Here is a 22,134-nt window from a genome sequence, read left to right as displayed (position 1 = left end):
GCCCACAAGTGTATGGGTGGAGTGGCAAGTTGACCCTGGCCACTCCATTATGGGACTCGGAACGCCTGGGCCACTTGAGGGCCTCCAAAGGTTTTGACAGATGGGATCTCATTGGCATATCTCGTATAGGAGACCTTTGGGCCACAGGGGAGGTGGTGGAGTTTTAGAAACTACAACAGCAATAAGAGTTAGCAGATTCAGAAGCCTTTCGCTATTTACAGATCCGCCATGCCCTACATAACGCTATACCGAAGGACACGTTGCTCCCAGAATCCTCCTCACTAGAGGATAGGCTCCTCGATGGTTACTTGTTGCAAAAAGCGTTCTCTCTTACTTATAAGTAAGAGAGAACACTCCTGACCCCCTAGGGAGCATTAAAGATTGTTGGGTAAGAGACGGCCTTGAGATTGATGAGGACGAGTGGTGGGAGGCAGTGGCCTCCCCCCTAGAAGTGAGTATCTCCGCCAGATTGAGACTTGTCCAACTCAAGATCCTTCATAGGATTTATGTCACAGGGCCTCAATTGGTATGCATGTGGATGGGGGACGAGGGTGAATGTCGTCGAAGATGTGGACAAGTGGGCACGCACATGCACATCATATGGGAATGTGACCGCATCCAACGGTTCTGGCAAGGGATACATAGAAATTTCAGGGAAGTCTTAAATGAAGACATACTTCCCGAGGCTAAACAGGTTCTCCTTAACATATGGGAGCCCACAGATCTCAACACCATGGAGAAAACCTGGGTGACACTGGGCCTCACTGCCGCAAAACGGGATATTGCACAAAAATGGGGGGTCGGATGTCGCACCTACATTGTTAACATGGAAAAAGAACCTAGACTGGTGCATGTTTAGAGAGAAAACAGTATATATTGCACGGGGATGTCCAAAGAAGTGGTCCTCAATCTGGGGCAAATGGAATGCAGAAGATGAGACACTGTCCCCTTGAGTCCGAACCATAGCTCTGTCTTGTTCGTATAGGCCCACTTTCAATATTTTGTATCTCTTATGTGAGAAAAGCTCTATAATTCGCTAATGCAATGTCCATGTTTTGTTATTCTTTCAATAAAAAGAAATAAAAAAATTTAAAAAAAGACTGACTGTCAGACAAAACGACCAACAGAGAAGACATGCGACAGAGGTAAAGGGAACGCCCACAGTTTCTATCCTGCATTAGGAGGGGTAGAGACATAATCAAACAGCGTCAATAGTCTAACTATATTTGTTCAGTATGCACTGCACAAAATGCCTGCTTCTTGGCCAAGAGCAATTGCCACATCGTTTTAACACTGATGCTCTACACGTACAATGATTCTGAATCGCGATATGCACATAGGCGTAGCACTACATTAAGTTACCATAATTAGGCATCACGAGTAGCATTGAGTATACAGGATAAGAGAAAGGCGCTTGATGGTGAAAGTTACAGTAAACCTAGGATTAACACAGGTGTAAGGAGGATCTTGGACTTTTGTTACAAAGAGAATCCCATACCTAGAAAGTAACATAGCAAAGCAATTGTTGGGTAAGATGTCTGAAAACACGAACCCAGAAGACTCGCATTAAATCAGCAACAGATGAGCTGCAACTGAAGCTCCCCGCCAGGATAGGAGTTAAGTATGTAAGGTGGTTTTCTAGGTGAAATTAGCATCCGGAGAACTAGTCATGGATTCAGATGTGGAAGAATCCCAGTGGAGAGTGTTTAGCTAAATTACCATTAAGACTAAAGATCATCAGGTTTTGCCAGAAAACCGAATTAAAAGATGACCAGTGGATAAAGATATAAACCCATAATCAACCAGAGGCACGAACAACCACTGAAGAACATGAAAAAATCAAAGGCATAGAATAATATTTTCTGAAATGTAAATGAACGTTCAACAAAGAAATACAATGTACAAATCCCCAGAATGTCTTGCCAAACACAGATCCTCAGCACCAGTGATAGGAATACTCATTATTATTTGTTTTGTAGAGCGCGTACCACCTCAGCGGGGTTTCTCAGCTAGGCAACAACAGGGCAAGAACCAAAATGTAAGAGCTAAGTTTTGAAAAGTTTGCGCAAGCCACAGAAAGATTTGCACGCTCTTAGAGAGTCAGGTAGAGAATTCTATAGTTTGGTACTCAGGTAGGAGAAGGACTTCCAACCTTGTCTGACATTTCTGAATCTGGAAACGGTAGAACAATCCAGATGGCTAGAATGAAGGGGTCATCTGGGACAGTAAGGAGGCACCAGGGATCTGAGATAGAAATGGCCCTCATTCGAAAGGACCTTTAAATTGGCTCTAAATTGGACACTGGCTTTAAAATGGACACGCTTCTCAATGGGTAGCCAGTGGAGGTCATGCAGGAGATTAGAGACCAGAGTGCGCTTCGGGAGATGAAAGACAGTCGGGCCACTGCATTCTGAACTACTTGAAAAGCCTTAGAGGATCCTAAATAGAGAATATTGCCATTGTCCAGTCTAGAAATGACTAAGGCCTAAAATACCGCCCTTTGAGCAGAGACTCGGGAATATGGCTCGTGACTCGTTCTCAACGCAGTTGTTACAACGACCGCGTTGTTACCACGCAATGCCATTACTACGCAAGTCATTACATCAACTTGCAGTAGATGGTGCGCTAACATTAGAAATGTATAATTTACTACTCTAACTCCAGCCTACGCAACAGTAGGGAAGGTGTTGGAATAGTAAACTATACTATTCCTTATGTTAGCGCGCCATCTACTGAAAGTCGATGTAATGACTTGCGTAGTAATAGCCCTTCGGGTAACAACGCCGTCGTTGTAACAACCGCGTTGTAATAGCATTGCGGTGTAATGACCGCGATTTAAAGGTCGTTTACCAGACTCTGAGCATTCAAAGTATTGTTTTAGCCACTTAAGAACACCAACGCAAGTGAAGGCAACCTTGGTGATTGATGATTCATCAGGGGTTTGTCATCTAACCAGAAACCTAAGTTCTTAACCACTGGGACAGGATAGGGAGCAGCTCTTAAAGCATCCAGTCAGTACTGGGGACCCCAGAGGTGAGGTTGATTACCCTCCAACAGAATTTCAGATTTGTTTCTATTTAGCTTGAAAGAATTATTGTTCGTCCAGGTTCCCTCTTTCATGAGGCGAGAATTAACGGCATTTGATTAGCAGTCATCTGTGGGGGAAAAGGAGACAATGATCTGGGTATTGCCTGAGTAGGAAAACCAAGTAAGACTAAAGATTTCCACTAAATCAGCCAAGGGATGCACATAAATGTTAAACAGGGTCGGATTCAACGCCATTCCTTGTGGTATCCCAGAGGACAGTGGGAAGGAGTTAGAGGTATGCATTTTTGTGAAGACTTGGAAAGAGCGATCGTGTACCAATGATCTTAAACAAGCCAGGGTCAGATCTTGAATACCGATGTCCTCTAGTCTTTGAAGAAGTAACTGGTGTGCAACCTTATCAAATGCTGTGCTCGGGTCTAATAAGATCAGAGCCGCATTGCCAGCCCAATCAAGTTAGAGCCTGAGATGTTCAGTGACACAGATTGAAATGAGTGGCAGAGACCATTGGAGTCACAAAAGCAGAAAGTTGCTGATTTACAAGCTTTTCCAAAGTTTAAGCAAATAGAGGCAGAAGCGAGATCGGACAATAACTGCCGCAGTTAAATGAACAAGACTGGGTTTCTTCAAAAGAGAAGTTATCATTGCGTATTTCCAGATTTAGGGAAAAATTCCTTCCGATAATGAAGAATTCAGAAGATGAATTATAATGTGAAAGAATTGGAGGCACAACTTACTGGAGTGGGTAGGAGGAACAGGATCCCAAGGAGAGCTGGATGTGATGGAACTTAGTAAAGAAACAAAACTAGGGAGGTCTATGGGAAAAACAAGTTCAGCAAGCCGGATGAAGTAGCATGGCGAAACGGACCAATTACTTGCCTACAATGGACAAGAAGAAGGCCAGATACTTGGCGACAGAGAGGCCTAGCTATCGGCCACTTTTTTGCACAGAAAAAAAGTCGGCCAAATCATCACAATGCTTCTGCGAAAGTATGACAGAAAGTGAGAGAACAGCAACATCCGTCAGGGATTTGATATAGTGTTTTATTGCAGTTCCGGCCCTGATAGAGCAACATACCTTATGGCAGTTACTTATATTTCAGTTTGTTATCCTCACAATAGGTTTTAAGCCAGATCCTCTCTAGGCGCTTACAATTCTTTTTGAGCTCATATAGAGTCTCATTAACCGGGAGAGGCAGGAGGGAGGTATCTAAAACTGGTCCTGGATTTTAGAGGGAGTGCACAATCAAGAGACGACCTGATCCAATTATCAATGGTGAGTGAGTTGTTGTCCACCGAACGTCCTAGCTCAGGTACCGAGGCCAGGAACAGAGAGCTAACAATGGTGGAATTATAATTTGGACCAATGCCGTAACCTGGTAACATGCCCAAGTAACTGGGCCTTAGAGGAAGAGGGCAAAGCAATGGAGAAAGGTATTGCATAATGATAGGGCCACACCAATGGGATCGGGCAGTCTACCGACATTCCCCTGAGATTAGAAGGATCAAGTAGATGACATGCTGCATGAGTGGGGGAATAGTTAAGTAGATGGACATTCAGAGCCTTAAAGTCATCCACCAACAAGGAGGCAGGCCTATAGCTTATATCATCAAAATGGATGTCAAAATCACCTAAAACGGTGAACTTAGAGTATTTAAGATTGAGTGAGGAAAGGGCTTCTGAAAACAAAAAGAGCCCGAGCTACCGGATGGATCCGGGAAACAATATATCAGAGCACCAGAAAAGCTGACATTTTTGTTAGGCCAGGGGGGAAAATGGCCCCACAATCTGAGAGAGGTAGTTTTTCAATTGTACATTGGAACAGCACCCTAAAGATTATGGCAACCCCATCGATTGGTCCAGACTTACTATGCAACAATTGGTAGGCACTACAACAATAATACAATTTGCAATAAGAATTTACATCACAATGTGTCTCTCGATGGATCGAGGGAGATCAAAATAGAAGTGGCTTTGGAATATAGGTACAAATGAGTCATGAGAAGTTAGACTGAGATCAGTGAAGAGCAGGAACTGGACATTAAGTTCTGATTCAAAGGTGGTGGTAACTGACAACAAATTAAGTGAAATCAAGTTAGTACTTCCAAAGCAATTATTTGATAATCAAAAACTCCAAAGCAAATAAGTTAGTTGATTTTCTGTTAGAGGAGTTAGAAATTAAATGTGAACGAAGCAGACAGCAATTAGAACAGATCAGGTTAGCAAACACCAAGCTATAATATACAGCAGCACATGCACAAATACGGAATACGATTTTCCTTCAAGAATTGCATAATTGTGTCAGTTACGTTAAATGCCTGGAAGCCTGAGAGCAAAGCAAGCGCTAAATAAAAGTATATGGTTGAAGAATAGATTCTGTGCATCAACTTTTGCAGCTTTTTTTTCTTCTTTTTTTCTTGTAAACGATTATATAAAATGTGTATACACGATGCTTAGCAATTGTGAACTGGACTCAAACTTAATAAACGAAATAAATACAGCATGGTTAAGAAAACATTGGCAAACACGATCACTCTTATTTCACAGCTACAAACTGGCTTCTGACAGCTCATATTAGTGAGGGGACGGAGCATTATCGTCCCATCAATGCTCTCTGTCCCGAACACTCGTCATAAAGCTTTCCCATCACCCACAACAGATATTTTTGCTCCATCTTCTTTAACCATAGCACTGCCCAACTTTTTGAAACCGGTCCCAGTATGCATTTTTCCGGTCCAGGGAAAACATGGTTTGGCAGTTCGGGCTGGACTGTTCGCATGAGGCACAGGGTCAAGAATGATTTGCATATAGCTGTGTCTGAACTGGGGTGGTAGAGTGAGCTAAAGAACGAAGATGGAGTTAATCCAGATCTGTGACTGGGGGTGAGTGCCTGAAAAGTTTCAGCACTCCGTCCATCATATCCTTCTATTAACTTTTGGAGCTGGTCTGAGCTGGACAGAATCTATTTTCTGAATCCAACTTCTGAGTTCTAAGCAACATATTTGGGTTTCTCACACATTTTTCTAAATAATCGCATTCGTAAATATTTTACTGCACTTCTGTAATGCTTTGTAAATAAGAAGCACTGCTTTCTGATCAGTCACAATCAGATGATTCGTAATGTGGATGCCTGCCTGGCTATAAGTGGGAGCAAACTCTATTTTTCCACATTAAAATTCTACTCTTGAAACCTTAAACTCATTCAGGTTCTCTGATACAACAGAGAGTGGCTTCACTTTCGTGGTATTGGGCAAACCTATCCCTTGGTCTTTTTTCAAGTGAGAAACACCTGGTGTCTCTCGATGGGTTAAAAAATGGACTACTCGCGCATCCTTCTGGCCATAAACAAAGGATTAACAAAACCACTCTCACATTGTTTCATTACATGAAAGCCTCTGTAAACGTTAAAAACAGATGCAGTGCCTGGGAAGGATCAGGGTGAAGCCATTGTATAAAGTGTATTATTAAGATTGCAACACAAAATGCTATCTTAGTGCTTCATGCCCCATGAAGATAGACCACCCACAGACCTCCCTGCTAGGTTCACCGGTGCCGACCAAACCATGTCAGCATATACCCACGATACACTTTTACAGGACCCTCACTGTTTCCAACAGCACACCTATTCAGTCCCTCTATATGTCATGCCAGTTAATTACCCCCAAATCTAACTTTATCGTATGTGCCAATATTTTCTATCCAGCTATATAAGAAACATAAAACTTGAAATAAAATGAAACCAAAGCTGTAAAACAAACATTTTATAGAGTAACTACTTTACTAAACATCTAACAAGTTAGTAACTTCACATACCATCCTCTTCACTATCTGCAACGGCCATATCGGTTAGCTTAGGATGGGGCAGTTGCCGGGTATGCCACTGAGGCCGTGTTAGGATCTTCGGCTGTACACAGGTCACAGGTTCTCTACCCAGAGATGCTGATGAAAGTCTAGAGAGTTCGCTGTGTACCATCTTTGACCTCTGCACTGCCACACTATAGGCTGGAGGTTTTAAGCGTGGGTGGTGGGGTGGTCCTTCTTTTATGTCCGCTAAAGTAATTCCCATGTATCCCGGAGGGGTGGGCGGTGGATCCCTATACCTATCGTCCTTCTTTGGTGAGGTGACACAGTACACTGGCACAAAAGACAAGCGATGAAATGTTAATGGGGAAAACAGAAATGAGAAAATTAAAATTCAAAACAATGGAATGTTACAAAGGCAAAACACAAATCGCTTAAACAAAAAAGCAAATGGAGGGAAAGCTGGTTAAAATGACAGCAGCAGATTTGGATGTTTAGTCTTTTTTAATGTTACTGCACTTTTTAAGTTACTTCTAGCTGAAGCATGCTGCTCACGTTCACTATCATTCAACTCTAGGGGTCACAAAGATGGCAAGTATGGCCTAATGGTACAGATTTACATACTGAAATGCATGATTATGACATTGAAACAAACTCAAATTACACAACTGATGATGTAAAAATTGCATTCTTTGTGATTACACATTCGTTCTAGCTGTGGTAGCTTACTGTACTTCGGCCAGATCAACGCTTAGAAGCCTAAAGCACACCAAACGGGGCGTGGCCTTCTCCCCAGGATTTTGTCAGACACATAGGCACAAAAACGCTCATGTTTGTGTTAATAAACAATAGCAAGATCATGGGGATTTTCAGATATGCAAGCGTATTACATCAAAGCGCTACTGGAAATTCTACCTTATGAACATCATGTCATGCTGGTGAAGGTTTCATCATGAGAGAGCTAGAAGGTAAATTCCTAGACGCACCACAAATAATGATTGGGCTAGAAATGGTAATGCAAGGTTTTTCCCATTGCCTTCTCTTTGAGGGGAGATTCAGGTTTCAAAGGAAAATTAATTCTCCATCCTTTAAATTAGGCTACCAACATTAGCACTCATATGCGTTGGGATAGTTTATGTTTAGGCAACGTCCCACTGGAAGGTAAAAGAAGAGAAGCCAGCGCCACCCAATAATATACCAGAAAAGGGCACATTTAATACAGGAACTGGAGGCTACTGTGGAATACATAACAGGGTATACACGCCATTTTACGTCCCTTCTTCCAGCCACAGAAAGTGTCTGGACACATCTGTCATGCAGCATGTCTGAGTAGGGGTTAGGCCTCTTATGTGACAAAGTGCTGTGCTACCTTAATATCTTTGGGAACATGATACTTAGCAGCAGTACTAAGCTAGGTCACCTAGACACCAACTGCGCCTTTCCACTCAGAGTAGCACTGAAGGGCTGGGCAAGGGCGGAACATAACGATCCGGATGGCTGAGACACCATTAAATTCCATGTTTAGAAGAACATGCTAAGGTGTGTAAAGAGCCTCTCATTCAACTAAAGAAATACCAGTTTTCAGTGGCCTTTATATTACCTTTCTTTGGGGCATCTGGGTGTGGGAATTAGCTGCCAATTCCAAAGGTACAACACTAGGCAAGCCCTGTACAATGACGACTTGGCTTGATCGAAAACCAGTTTACACAGATAATGGAGGCGCACCTGAGGCTCCCAGGCGCACTGAGTAATTATACTCCAGAGGCTCAATCAGTCATGGAGCAGCAATCTCAGCCATCAAAGCAGGTCTCGCACTAGAGAAAATTAAAGATGGGTTTGTGAAACTCAAGATGGTATGAGCTCTCCACCAGGAGACATGCTGGCGGGGTCTACTGGATATTGTAAAACCTTTGACAGGCGCTGTAAACCAGCTCTCTTTAAAACTGTGACTACACAGTATTAGCTTGTTTCAGTAGATAAACTCTGCTTTGAACTGACTATCAATGTGGGCTGATGTTTTAAACAAGCTGTCACTGTCAACAAATTGGAATTAGCACCCATCCAAAATTATAAAATTTCAGAGATTCTTCATTTATAGGATAAAATGTCCAGACATAAATTTAAGAGAGCAGGTCTCAAATCCACTTGTAATAGCAAAATTGATCTTTATTTATGTACTTCACAAATTTCTTTATAAAATCCAAATCATCAGAAATTTAGCCAACGCGTTTTGTCTCTGTCGAGACTTCTTCAGGGCTCAAATTGAAGTATTGATAATTATGTTGTAATTCACTAGTACAAAATGGCGTAAACAGACCTAGTCAGATGATAGTGATCATGTGGATGATCGCAAGATGATCTCAAATTGATGCTTGTATCATATTCCCAAAAAATCCACTGGAAATGTAAGCCAAATTAATTTGTGCAATAATAGTCAGTCTTCAGTGTGCCGAATATCTGGCTTTAATAGTTAAACGCCATGGTTACACGGAAAGGCATGGTGGCCGAAGGCAAAGCAAGACGACAGTGTTCGTAACAAAGCTGTCACTGTCAGTGCATACTGGTTCGCTGTGCGAAGGAATCTCTTCTTTAAAGAGGGTATTAACTGTGAACAAGGGTCTGGAACGCTTTGTATAGAATGATTTAGTAGTACTGCATGCTGTGAATGGACATTTGTTACATACAGTGGTTAAACAACGTTTCTGACTTTATTAAACAAGTTTGCCAATCCAGCTTCGGTTCTACATTTCTTGCAGGGTGCCTCAGTCTGGGCCATTGACCACTCTTTTGGTCACAATGACAGCTTAAGGGGCAAGGGCTGGAACCCCCTTTTTTCCCCTGGAGCTCCAGTTTCTCCCCCTGGAACTCCAGTTTCATAATTCACGAGCATGAACTAGGCAAACCCCATTAACAGACTACACTGCTTGGCTTGATAAGAAGCAAGTCAATTTTCTAGTTATACACCTAGAATGCAATTACTTAATCGCCATTGGTTGGAGTCCACTTGTCCATGCCATTAAGGAAGCAACTATTGACGTCAGTAGATGCATAGGTCCAAGTGAAAAAACCTGGCCAGAGATAATTCCATCCAGATTTTGGCAAGGGGGTGGCTAGGTCAGAGGTTGCTAGTTGGATTTCTCATAAAAAGGTGAACAGTGCAATGTATTACTTCACAACCAAAAGGGTGTTTTTGATTTCATAAGGCCCAGCCTACTCAATGTGCCCGATCAGAGCTATAAGGCAGAAGATGGTGTCTACCTATCAGATGTCGGCACTGATATATTTCTGTTATATCTATAGGAGGCTCTTGAGTCAGCTGATTCTAAGTCAAAGAGAAAAAACAAGTGAAAAAGGTAATGGGGAGAAGCACAGAGCAGATGGCCGCCGCTCCCGGTACTTGACAGAGTTATATGGTGATCCAGATGATTGGAGTGCAAAAAGCACCCACAGGTAGATGACAAAAGTGAATGTTTCATGCTATTGCCCCGAAATCTCTACAGCCGGACCCCATGATGATAGTAATGGAGCCTGTTCGCCCACCTGGCAGATGGAAGCCTGAGTAACTGGGGGCTTACCAGGCAAAACTCTGTCCTGTGCAAGAATTCTCATTCCTGGACTATTGGGTCATGCAGATGACCACACAGAAGTTGTAGCAACAGATGCAGTGACGTCTTGATTTTACTTGGCTAATCATACGAATAGGCAGCATAGATCTGGTCATCGCTGGCTGATCTTGAATCGCCATATGGTAATTCCTTACCTTGTCTACTAAACCTTAAACAACGTTTTTCTCCAAATTGGTACGGTCTCGGTCATTTACTTCCTTTAAATGCATTCGTTCAGCTTGTACAGTATGTGTCTGGTTATGGGGTGTATGCGCCATGTTGTACTTTGCAACATGACAATGGTTAAATAATGTCAAGGAATGTGATCTGACAGGGGATTGGTCTATATTTCTTAACTGCTACATCCCAGGGAGCTTATTTCTTTCTCTCTCTTTTTTTCTATAGATTGTCTAGTAACACTGTCGCACACTGTAAATTGGGTGCGGCTAAGCTCTTCTATCAGAAAGCCCGGGCATTGTGAAATGGTAGCGAAGTCAATTGGGTGTTTGCGTAGATAATAACAATTCTTACCCGTTGTTAAACCCGTCATCCTTACGGTGTTTTGATCCAACTTTTTGCCTCTGATTTTAGCTGATTCTTTTTGTTGACCTGGGAACTTCGAGCACTTTACCACTACTAACCAGTGCTAAAGTGCATGCACTTCTCCCATAAACATGATAACATTGTTATACCGGATTGGCTTGTTGTGCTGGTAAGTCCTGTGTAAAGTGATGAACCACATTACCAGGGCCTGTACTTCAAATGCTACTAGTGGGCTGCAGCTCTGATTGTGCCACTCACAGAAGTAGCCTGCCCAACCTGCCTCAGGCCTGCCACTACAGTGCCTTGTGTGCAGTTTACTGCCACTTTGACAAGGCATTTAAACCTACCTGTCAAGCCTTAAACTCCCCTTTTATTACATATAAGACACCCCTAAGTTAGGCCCTAAGTAACCCTCGGGGTAGGGTACCATGTAAGTAAACGGTAGGACATGTACCTGTATGTTTTGCACTGCCTGGTAGTGACAAACAGCCTGTTTCATTTTTTCACTACTGTGAGGCCTATCCCTCTCAAAGGCCAGCATTAGTAAAGCCTTAATACACCTTTAAGCTGTAATTCCTGATCAGAGAGTTGTAGCTTTTTCATGTTTGCTATGTCTGGAATGGATGGTAATGATAAATCATCCTTGCTGGTGAAGATGAATTTAACATTACTGTTTTAGAAATGTCACTTTTAGAAAGTGGACCTTTCTCTGTACTCTTTGTGTACAGGTAGGCTGTCAGGCTCTTTTTGCCTGACAGCCTGCCTTCAATACACGCCTGGGTTGGGTGATAGCTACACTTTGTGCATTCCGACTAGACAGCCCCAAACACAGGAAAGTCAGGCTCATCTGCATTCTGAGCACTCATCTGCAATCTGATGGGTCTTCCTGTGCAGGAAGGAATGGGAGAGCTGACACACATCAATAGGTAGTGTACTGTCCACACACAAAGCACTGATTTACATCCCAGTGTTAGCCTGGCAGACAGGACTGGGTTGAAAGGGATTCTTGTGCACTTCAGAGAGTTCCTTTGAAGTCACCCCCTACATCAAAAACACTTTTGAGTATTGGGTCTCTGACCCCCTAAAATCTGACACTTTTGGATCGTCAACTGAATCACCGTCAGTAGGACAACTGTGCTGCTTAAAGGACTCAACTGGACTGCTTTTCTGGAAGGACTGCTTTCCTGCTTATTGCCTTGTGGCTCCCCGGACTCTGTTGGAAGGACTCTGCCTTCCCTCCGAGTGATCTCCAAGGGTTTGCTAGCTTGTCTCCTGTTTTCTGAAGTCTCGGGCACACACAAGACTTCTTACAATTGTGCTGGTGCTGCCGGACTCTGCCTTCTGTGAGTCCTACCCTTGCCCCCTCTATGCTCTGGGCCCCAGAAGTGGGTTCTGCAGCTGTTTTCAACAAAAACAGATGCATTGCATTGACTGGGTGAGAAATTTCACCGCTTCGCCATTCGACACCGAAGCTGAAGCTGCTCGATGACAGCGGTTCCACGGCCTGCGCGGCTTGATGATGACGCATTGCATTCACTTCAACCGAGCTCAATGCTGACGTGGGACCCCATTTACGCAGCTCGACCATGACGCAGTAGACTCTCAACGTCGGTAAAAGCTCCATCCAAGGTATTCTTCAGCTGGACCAGTCTGTGTCCTGTAGCTGACCTGCTGTCGATCGCGGTCGGCCTGAACATTGGATTTGCACTGGTCCTTCGCCACCTCAAGTAACCTATTGAGCGCTAGTGACTTCTAAGCACTATTTTTTATTTAATCTTTAAAAATCCATATCTTGACTTCTACCTATTGGATGTACATTAGTTAAAAGGCACATATATTCTCACACATCCTAGCCCTACAAAATTAACTCCAGCTCTACTAGTCATCAACTACAACAGGTTCTTTCTAACACCAATACTGTAAATAAAAGGTGCTCTATGTTTCTCATGTATTTTTTAACAGCTCTAAGGGGCTGCTATTGAAAGTCAGAGGACTTGTGAGTGTAACTTTGCAAAGCAAACATCACAGGAATAACAAGTTTTGTCACACACCCAAAAAACTTGGAGGAACTAAAACGTCATCTTGCTTATGGCACCAGTAATTTAACTTGCTTTAACCGATGGCAATTCTTGGAGAATCAAAAAAGGAACAGTGGCAACAATTGCAGCCATCTGTAGGGCAAGTCAGAAGGTCCATTTGCCAGATTTCTGTGGAATTTTTCAAGTCAGGTACATTAAGTTGATGGTTCATTTCCTTCATTTAGTTTTGCTGAAGTGGACATTAGCCTGAATGTAAGGGAAAGATTACAGGGTGGTGCCTGCAGACCTTCAAAGCAGCACAAGAGGTTTAACAAGGTAATGGATGAGGATCAGCAATTAAGCTAGTGAGACATCAATTATATTAAATGTACGAAAGAAGAAACACTTGGCACATATAAGCACAATGAAAATCACTGAATTGCAATAAATCCCCTAAGCAGTCTTTACGTTCATAAAAATTGAGGGGCAACTTTGAAATGAAATGGTGAAGCCTTGTGTCAGGTTTTTAAACGATCATTCTTCATCTGACATAAGCTACAAAAAGATTACATCATAGCTTCAACAGACCCACTGATCCACGATCTTCATTTTGTAACCTCACCCATACTAATGCAAGATGGGCCACTAATTGCACGCCAACTCTGGAAACCTGCGCACTGAAAAGATTCGGACGAGCTGACATACAAAAGAGACATAGTGCACAAGTTGTATCAGCATTACTGGACACCTGGATGAGCACCCTCTCATACAATATCTGCAAAAAAGACAATCTGATTAACATGTAGCACTTTTGTGTTTGTTTTCGGAAATAATAGAGGGTCTAAGACCTGATTATGTCAGATTCCCAGAACACTTCATTAGGTCATGAACACTATGTTCACAGTCTAGGCTTTTATTTAAGTGTCAAATGAATTCTAAAAGATAAGGGTTTGGCATGTTACAAATAAACCAACCCAAGTTCTAGAATATGATTCATAAAAGTATAATATATTGGACTTAAATGCATTGTACATATGTGTCTTGTAGTAACCTGAAGCCTAGGTATCAATTTTATCCCCCAGAGGTACCCTTTTAGTGTATGTAAATTCATGAAATCATGAATATCAAAGTAAAAAAATAGATTATTCCTTAAGAGTAAATATGGGTTATCTGAAAACAAATTGGGAGAAAATGTGTGTCACTGTCACTGGAAGAGTGGAAATGGTTTTACTTGAAGGTCTTTTAGCCACTTAATACAGGTACATGTTCACAATCCCTCTTACATTAGAATACCCTGGCCAAATCTGTGAAATAATTTTTGGTTCTACATGTTCTGAGCTTTGTATTATATTCATATGGAAGTGTGTGGTATGGTAAAGGGAATGATGAATAAGTATGAAGCAAAGTGCCACACAGTATCAAATTATTCGAAAATGTTTTCAAGAATGCTCGTTTTATACAACCATGTAGTGATACGTTAAAGAGCACAAATTTAGTACTCATGATATAAAATGGGGCTTCGTGCACATGGAGTTGAGATGACTTATGGAGTTGAGATGAAACACGTTACTGGAGTGTTGCGTATGATAAACACATGTAAAGCTAGATTAGCAATCGAAAACCAGATCTGCTGATGCCATTTCTTGACAGCTCCACATTAAAAAGCAAAACAGATGCAAACACACAGTTTATATCTTGGCTTACCTATAAGGCCTTTCGAAGTACTTGACGTGACAGTTTTAATGGATGTGTCAGTGCTTGGCTTAGAGTCCAATACTTCATCTTGCTCTGCTGCACTGTTATCTAGTACTCGCCTCTTGATTGTCCCATAGTTGGTCTCGTAGGTATCAGACTGAGAACTGGATGAGGTCCAGCTTTGACGAGACTGATCGAGTTCCACACTGTCTTTTGACTGACTGCTATGTTTAGAACAGCTGTCAGGATTTAAACCAGAATCTTCTGTGTAGCAGTTTGTCGAATCTACCTCTGCAATAGGTCCCTCTAAATGCGTATGGCGGTACGAGTTCATGAGGTCCCAGCTCTTCTGGTTCTGAAAAGGCTGGAAGTTATCGTGAGAGTTACTGGAACAGGACGTCCAACTTCCTCGACCGCTGTCAACCGCATCCAGCAGAATGTGATCATGAGAGATCTCTTCATTGCTCATGGAAGATGTCACGTAGGATGCCCTGATTGCCGCATGCCTTGCTGGTGACCAGCTATATTTAATGACAAAATATACACATGAATAACATGCTTACCAGAGGATTTTGTTTTGTGTCACGATAAACATACAAACAACTGTGATTTTATCAAATGAAAAACTAAATGGGTATATTATTTGTAATAAAGCGATATTCTCAGGAATCTGAAGGGCAGTAAGTTGGTCCTCACTCCAATTGGTTCTTATTTATTTAGGGGTCCAGTGCATTATGCAAACATTGAAAATGGCTGCCATCATCAATAATTTGGACAACAGAATTCATAAGACAACCTCAAGAACCAGGAGTCAACTCAAATCACGAGGATGCATGTGTTTTTCCCATGAGATCCCTTCTCTCTATTATTCTAAACCAAATACTGCACTTTTCTAGGACAACATCACCATTTCCTCAAAAGGCAGTCGGGAATGTAAAGATACAAACTGTTTCTTTCACATTCTTCTCCAAAAATATATTAAAAACATGGATGCTTGCCAAATCTGAGCGTCTGCAGAGGATAATGAACTATCTCTTCTTCTGGTATTATCGTCACATGTGACCTGTTATTTCAGAATACATCTACAAGCAGAAGAAGCAAACCAGAAAACAGGACATTTAGTGAGCCAAGATGTGGCTCTCTGGCTGCCTTGTTTGGAAATTTGCGACTATGGTTGAAGAGGTTTACAGAGCTTTAAAGAGAGTGTGAATAGTTTTCAAACTACAACGTACAAGTTACTTACCTTCGGTGATGATGTATCTGGTAGAGACGATTCTAGCCGCAGATTCCTTAACGTAGTATTACCCCCAGGCGTGAGACTGTATCCGGAAAAACTCTTTTTTGCCACAGCATCCCTGCCCACCTGCGGGTCGGCATCATGCGACTCGGCCTAGGCGTCGTCCGCGTACTTGACGTCAGCGAGGACACAAGTCCCACCCCGGCGCGCCTACGTCAGTTTGCTTTGGAGAACTTTTCCGCGCCACAAAGCGGAGCAATCAGCCAAACTGTGAGAGCATGGGAACAGTGTGCGAAAGAGCAGAAAAAGGGATGGTGACTAAACACCAAAAGGAGCAGTGCCAACAATGCAGCACCCAAAGGCAGGGAAAGAAGAAAGAACAGAGCACAGCCGTCAGCAACCACCCAGCCAGCATGGAGACTGTTCCCCTGCATCCCCCCCCACCCCCCCCCCCCCCCCAAGGCAAGGACCACATACAAAATTTTATGAAAGCATGTAGCAGAAGCATAACCCCAACCAAGAACAACAAAGGGGGACCAGTTCCAAACCAAGCAGGAACGCCAAACCTCCAAGACAACCCCAGCACAGAGTGTGACAGCCCCCCAAGGAAGAAGGGCAAGGCACGGTCAGATGACCCCAACCCAGAGGTCAGCCGAGGGGCCAAGACCCCAAGTAACAAGAGGGAGGGAAGGGACGATAGTAAAGGCAAGCCTCAACCCCGGAGCAACCAGAGCAGAGGGGCACAGGAGTACCCATAGACCCAACCTCCAAAGTGCCAAAGAGGAGGGAAGGAACAAGAACATGACAAATGACCCTGTCAATAGAACGAAAGAATGCATTCACAGAAGACCTAGCCACCCACCGGGAGGCGAGTGCAGAAGCCAAAGGTCCTTGCAGAACGGGGAGGAAGGGCGGGCCGTGAAGAAATCTGCGGCTAGAATCGTCTCTACCTGATACATCGTTACTGAAGGTAAGTAACTCGTACATCTGATAGAGATTACTAGCCGCAGATTCCTTAACGTAGAGTAGATACCATAGCCATACCCACGGGGAAGGAGGTTCTGCGAAAGGACCCCACCAGCCTGGACGTAACAGAGAGTCCCACAAGGGACCAGTCCAATGGACAGGGCGAGGAGCCCCGTCCCCCAAGCAAGGGGAAACCCCACAAGCCGAACACCACCCACCCCCAGAGGGGCGGGGGAAGAAGAAAAGAGAAGAAAAGACCCATTCACCCTAAACAGGGGAAACAAGGGCAAGGCCAGGGGAGGCCAAAGCACCAAACGCCCCTTCAAGGCAACAGAACCGCCAGCCAACGCCAAGGCAAGAAGAAGGAAGAAGAAAAACCTAGAGGGCCCAAGGAGACGTGGGAACAGAAGAGGAGTCCACCACAGTCGGAAGTCAACAGACCAGACAGAGCGGTGCCAGCAGCAATAAGCAGCCGGATGCAGGAAGAACAGCCCGGAAGGCCGGGCAGGTTACTCCTGAAGAAGGAAAGAAAAAAGCGGTCACAGCCTCCAGGACAGGAGCATGAAGGCGTGGGAATGCCCAGACACAACACAACTGCCAAATCAGCAAGGAAATTGCATCAGCAACATACATAAACCCCATGGAGAGCAGAGGCCCGAAGGCGACCACAACTCCCTAGCACAGCGCAAGCTATATAACAGCTACCACTACCCCACATAGGGTACGTTAAATCCCAAGACATGGGAACCCTCTTTCGAAGAAACTTCCGCAGCAGAGGCCAACCAAAAAGAGCCACGGGGAAAAACAACCCCCCAGAAGGCTTGTCAAGCAGCCCAAGAGAACATAAGGCCTATTCTCAGTGCCAATCTGTGCAAATAACTCAAGCAAAAAGCAAGCAGTCAACAAGCCCCGTCCTGCAGCCAACAAAGCCACAGTCTCAGCAAGGAGTACTCGAGTGGCCATAAAGCACACAGAACAACAAGGGCAACTAGCCCAAAAGGAGGTCCAAGAACCAGATCAACCCACCAGTCACGGAGGAGGAGGAGGAGGAGAAGGAGGAAGAGGAGGAGGAGGAGGAGGAGGAGGAGGAGGAAGAGGAAGAGGAGGAGGAAGAGGAGGAGGAAGAGGAAGAGGAAGAGGAAGAGGAAGAGGAAGAGGAAGAGGAAGAGGAAGAGGAGGAAGAGGAGGAGGAGGAAGAGGAGGGGGAGGAGGAGGGGGAGGAGGAGGAGGAGGGGTAGTAGGAGGAGAATGAGGAGGAGGATGAAGCCCCGCCAAGCACCTCTGGATGGCCGAGTCTGCCGGGGCATGGAATAACAGAGCGCCGTCGAAGGCAAGATCAACCAGCCGTTCCCCAACATTTTCCGGGACTACACTGTCCCGAAGCCAAGCATGGCGGCGAAGGGCAACCATCAGGTCTTCCGCAAACTTATCAAAACCTGGTTGTACTCCTATGTTTAGCTGGCCCCAGCTGCGCACACCACAAATTCATCACATTCCTCTTGTGTGTCCGCTATGTCATTCTGCGGGCCCGTCCGTGAGCGCTGGGACGCCCCGTTGCTGGGGTAGCCATGCGCTATACAAAACAACTTAACATAACATGGCATGACCCAGCACCTCCGATATGTCCGGAGCGGAGAATAAACGCCGCTAGCTCCTGGCTATCCAGCGCATGGTGCCGCAAGTCAACCTGATCAGTCTCTTGTGAAGCAGCGGACCCCATGGACTCGGCCGAGTCCCACAAACAAGAGGTGGCCCTAGCCAACACACATAAGGTGTTCAGGGCCTGCAGAGCAGCACTGGTCGAGGCGAACATGTCCCCAAGAGTTCAGCCAGCGGGCCTCCTGAGACGGTGGAGCCAACAGTGGCGGCAGAGAGGGAAAGGCAGTCCGCAAAAGTGGACTGGAAGCAGAGGGGTGGAGGGAAAGACACGCCGGGTCACGTGGTGCTGGAAGGTGCCCGTGCAGGAGGTGTTGGGGCACCGGGTCCCCAGTGGCGGGACGCCCCCAAGTCCCCATAAGGGAAGAAAGGAGCAAACCCTCAAAGGGAAGCAACAACTCCCTCCCTCCAGAGCCCTGGTGGAGAACCTCCAGAAGGTGATCTGCAGGGAAATGAGCAACCGGATCACCCATGCACAAAATGCCCACAGCCGTGGACACCACACGGGTGAAAGCTGCACCCGCCTCCGTAGAGCCCCGCGGTGGGGAAAGCAGCTCCTCTGTGGGCGACGGATGCAAACTAAGGCGGCCATCACTGAGGCCAAGCAGGGCCGGCAAAGGCCAGACCTGAAAAGTAGAAGGAGGGACACCGGGGAAAAAGCCACCAGGCGACGGTCCGTCTCCGTTGAGGACGACACCAGCAGGCACCCACCCTCCGGAGAAAAGGGAGCGTCCGAAGAGGAGTCCGCAACTGGACGTCCATCCGGCGCTATAGAGTCCGAGGCAGGACGTCATCGCCGTCCGCCATCAAATGAGCCGCCGGACAGGCCTCCCCCACGTCACACAGCGCCGGGGACCGGAGCTGAGCAGGAGTGGCCAAGGGTGCCGACTCGACCTCCAACGAGGCAGCCGCCTGCGTGAAGGGACGAGGGAGACCTGGGGAGTGACAAGGAGCCCTCCGCCAGCCTCGACCCAGAATAGGACATAGGGGGTCCGCCGACTCATGTGGCGCCGCCAAGGTTGATTCAACCTCCGACTCGACCTCCTCGAGGCAGCCGCCTGCGCGGAGGGACGAAGGGGCCCGGAGGGGGACGAGGGGTCCCTTTCCAGCCTTGACCCATAGCAGGACGAGGGGGGTCCGTCGACCCCTGTGGCGCCTCTCGGAACAGCAGCTGCCGGCGCCGAAGCGGCGTCACCTCAGCTGTAGACAAGCCTGTCCAGAGGGCCGAGAGGGGCTCGGGGATGCGACCCGAGACCCGGCGACCTCCCGTGACACCACAGGGACTCCTGCAGGAGTTAGCAGCCAAGCAGAGGCGCCGTGGTCCGGAGGAGGGACCCCCGAATGGCCGCACCCCAACGGCATCACATCCTCCAAGCCTGGAGCCGAACCAGTCTGCGCCGGAGCCGCTGTGGAGGTCCCCGTACAGTGCAAGGGATCCGCCGACGTCCCAAGTGGGGAAGGAGGAGGAGGAGAAGTCAGCGAGGCCTGCATAGCCGCTGCATATGTCTCCATCTGGGCTCTCGACGCCCCCTCACCGGGAAACGGTGGATAGGAGGACGAGACGCAGGGCAGCATCACCCGCGGAAAGCCCACGCCCCCAACAGGCTGGAAGCCAGTCCCCGGGGACAAACTGCGACACTTACCCACCGGGAAGCGACGCTTGTGTGGCACAGGAAAAGGATGAGGACCACGATGGCCGCTTCGAAAACCTTCCGCCAAAGCTGAGCGAGGGGAAGAAGCCGACCTGGAGAGACGCGCCGAGAGGAAGTTTCATCCGGCGCTCCCTCCGCGGCTTCAACTGTTGGCATGCCTCACAATCAGTGGAGCTGTGATCTTCCCCAAGACACCACATGCAAATGAGGTGAGGGTCCGCCGCCAACATAAGGCATCCACACGACGTGCAAGACTTAAAGCTCGAAGGCATTCGCACACTGTTGCCATACAGAAACCACAAAAGTGAAAGACAAAAGGGCCCAAACAGGCCCGGAGCATAGACCGGATCCGCGCTGCATGTGGAAAAGGAAAAAACTGACGTAGGCACGCCGGGGCGGGACTTATGTGACCTCGCTGATGTCACGTATGCGGACGACGCCAGGGCGGAATCGCGTGATGCCGTCCCCCCGGGGCGCAGAGATGCTGTGACAAAAAAGTGTTTCTGGGTCCAGTCTCACGCCCGGGGGTAATTCTACGTTAAGGAATCTGCGGCTAGTAGCCTCTATCAGATACATATCTTAATAGCATGTATTGAAGTATGGTAGGGGTTTAAGTCAGGCCTCTAAATGTATCAATCCGATTTCCTGAAAGACAGGTAGCCAAGACAGAGAGGAAAGCTGAGAGGAGTTCTGGTTAAGTGAGAGGGGCAGGGTGCAGAATAGCTATCTCACAGGCTTCCTCCTCAAAGCATGCAAGGTGGATCTATGACTCTACTGTGATCAAATGAGGCACTGGGTGCGCTAGACCCTTATGGTACAGAGTGGTGTGTGCAGAGTCCTAACAACTCAAAAACAAAGGACCTAAGAAACAGGAGAGTGAGGGCATCAGAAAGGGCAGAATTAAGGCGTTGGAAAGGGCAGAATGAAAGCCTTTCTCCAGGGATTCAACTCTACCATTCATTTATTTTAGAACTCTAGCATAAAAAGTTATACCAATCTGAACACACCTATTACTGACGGATTTTTTATTACATTAAGAGAACGTCTTATCAAGATGACAGCAGGCTGCTACAGATTTCGAATACTGCACACGTCAAATGACAACTCCAAGGTCCTCCAACAAAGTGAGTCAAAGTATACTTAGCAGGCACGAAACTAGGTACTTGGAGAGGGAGGAAGTTATCAGCAAGTACGTGCTGGAGAGGTTCCGATTCAAGGTTCAGCATCAATATTACAGAATTTAAAAAATGAAAATAACAGTACTGAAAGGAAGTCGCAGTCCTGCAGTCAAGGGTCTTTTCTTTTAGCCCCTTAAGTCTTGGGAAGAGATGTGTACAGATGATACTGATGGGGAACATAGCCTCCCTTTGGCCAAGTTTCCCATGTTAGCATCATCTTACATCTTAGGTGGCTTAGCACCCGGAGTAGGCAACGCTTTATGTCTCCAGGGGCAGGTGTAGCTGTGCTCTGAGTTAATCAGGATATGTGCTATTGTTGCGGACAACAGGACAACAGGCAGTCAGAATCCAGCTTTAAGTGTTATAAAGTGTATTTTAGAATGGGAAATTGATTGGGGCAATCTGAAGATAATTCATGAGAGATATTTATTTCACTTGTCTGTCTTTATTTAATAACAAAGGCACCCCTGATCTTACCTGGTGTAAGGTTGGCTGTGGCTGGCCACTGCGTGATGGTGTTCTCTTCTTTCAGATGGTCCTGGCGAATCCATTACAATATGAGTGTGAGGTAGCAATCTCTCATCTTGGAGGGCTGCAGACATTGAGTCAACGGAGCAGTTACTGACAATGCTGGACCTCGAAGAGATCTCGCTGTGGCTGGAGTCTGAGAAGTTATCAGATTTAGTGGATGGTACGAGGGAATAGCCTAAACAAAGCAAAATGTTCTAATTTTAGAG

General features: G+C 45.8%; 1 protein-coding gene across 5 annotated transcripts in view; it reads right to left on the bottom strand.

Annotated features, from left to right (window-relative positions):
* RAPGEF6 (Rap guanine nucleotide exchange factor 6) overlaps nucleotides 1-22,134 on the bottom strand; it is an 885,786-nt gene that overhangs the window by 4,761 nt on the left and 858,891 nt on the right. For 4 of the 5 annotated variants that reach the window (XM_078653140.1, XM_078653136.1, XM_078653139.1 and 1 more), the window contains 3 exons: nucleotides 21,875-22,103; nucleotides 14,718-15,229; nucleotides 6,860-7,180 (listed from right to left, as the gene is read on the bottom strand). In XM_078653140.1, coding sequence (XP_078509266.1) covers nucleotides 6,860-7,180; nucleotides 14,718-15,229; nucleotides 21,875-22,103 — 1,062 coding nt within the window. The remainder of the gene's footprint in view (nucleotides 1-6,859; nucleotides 7,181-14,717; nucleotides 15,230-21,874; nucleotides 22,104-22,134) is intronic. The other variant, XM_078653141.1, reaches the window with a different exon arrangement.

This window comes from Lissotriton helveticus, chromosome 7 (assembly GCF_964261635.1).
Source record: "Lissotriton helveticus chromosome 7, aLisHel1.1, whole genome shotgun sequence".
NCBI lineage: Eukaryota > Metazoa > Chordata > Amphibia > Caudata > Salamandridae > Lissotriton > Lissotriton helveticus.
This window is presented reverse-complemented; position numbering and strand designations above follow the sequence as displayed.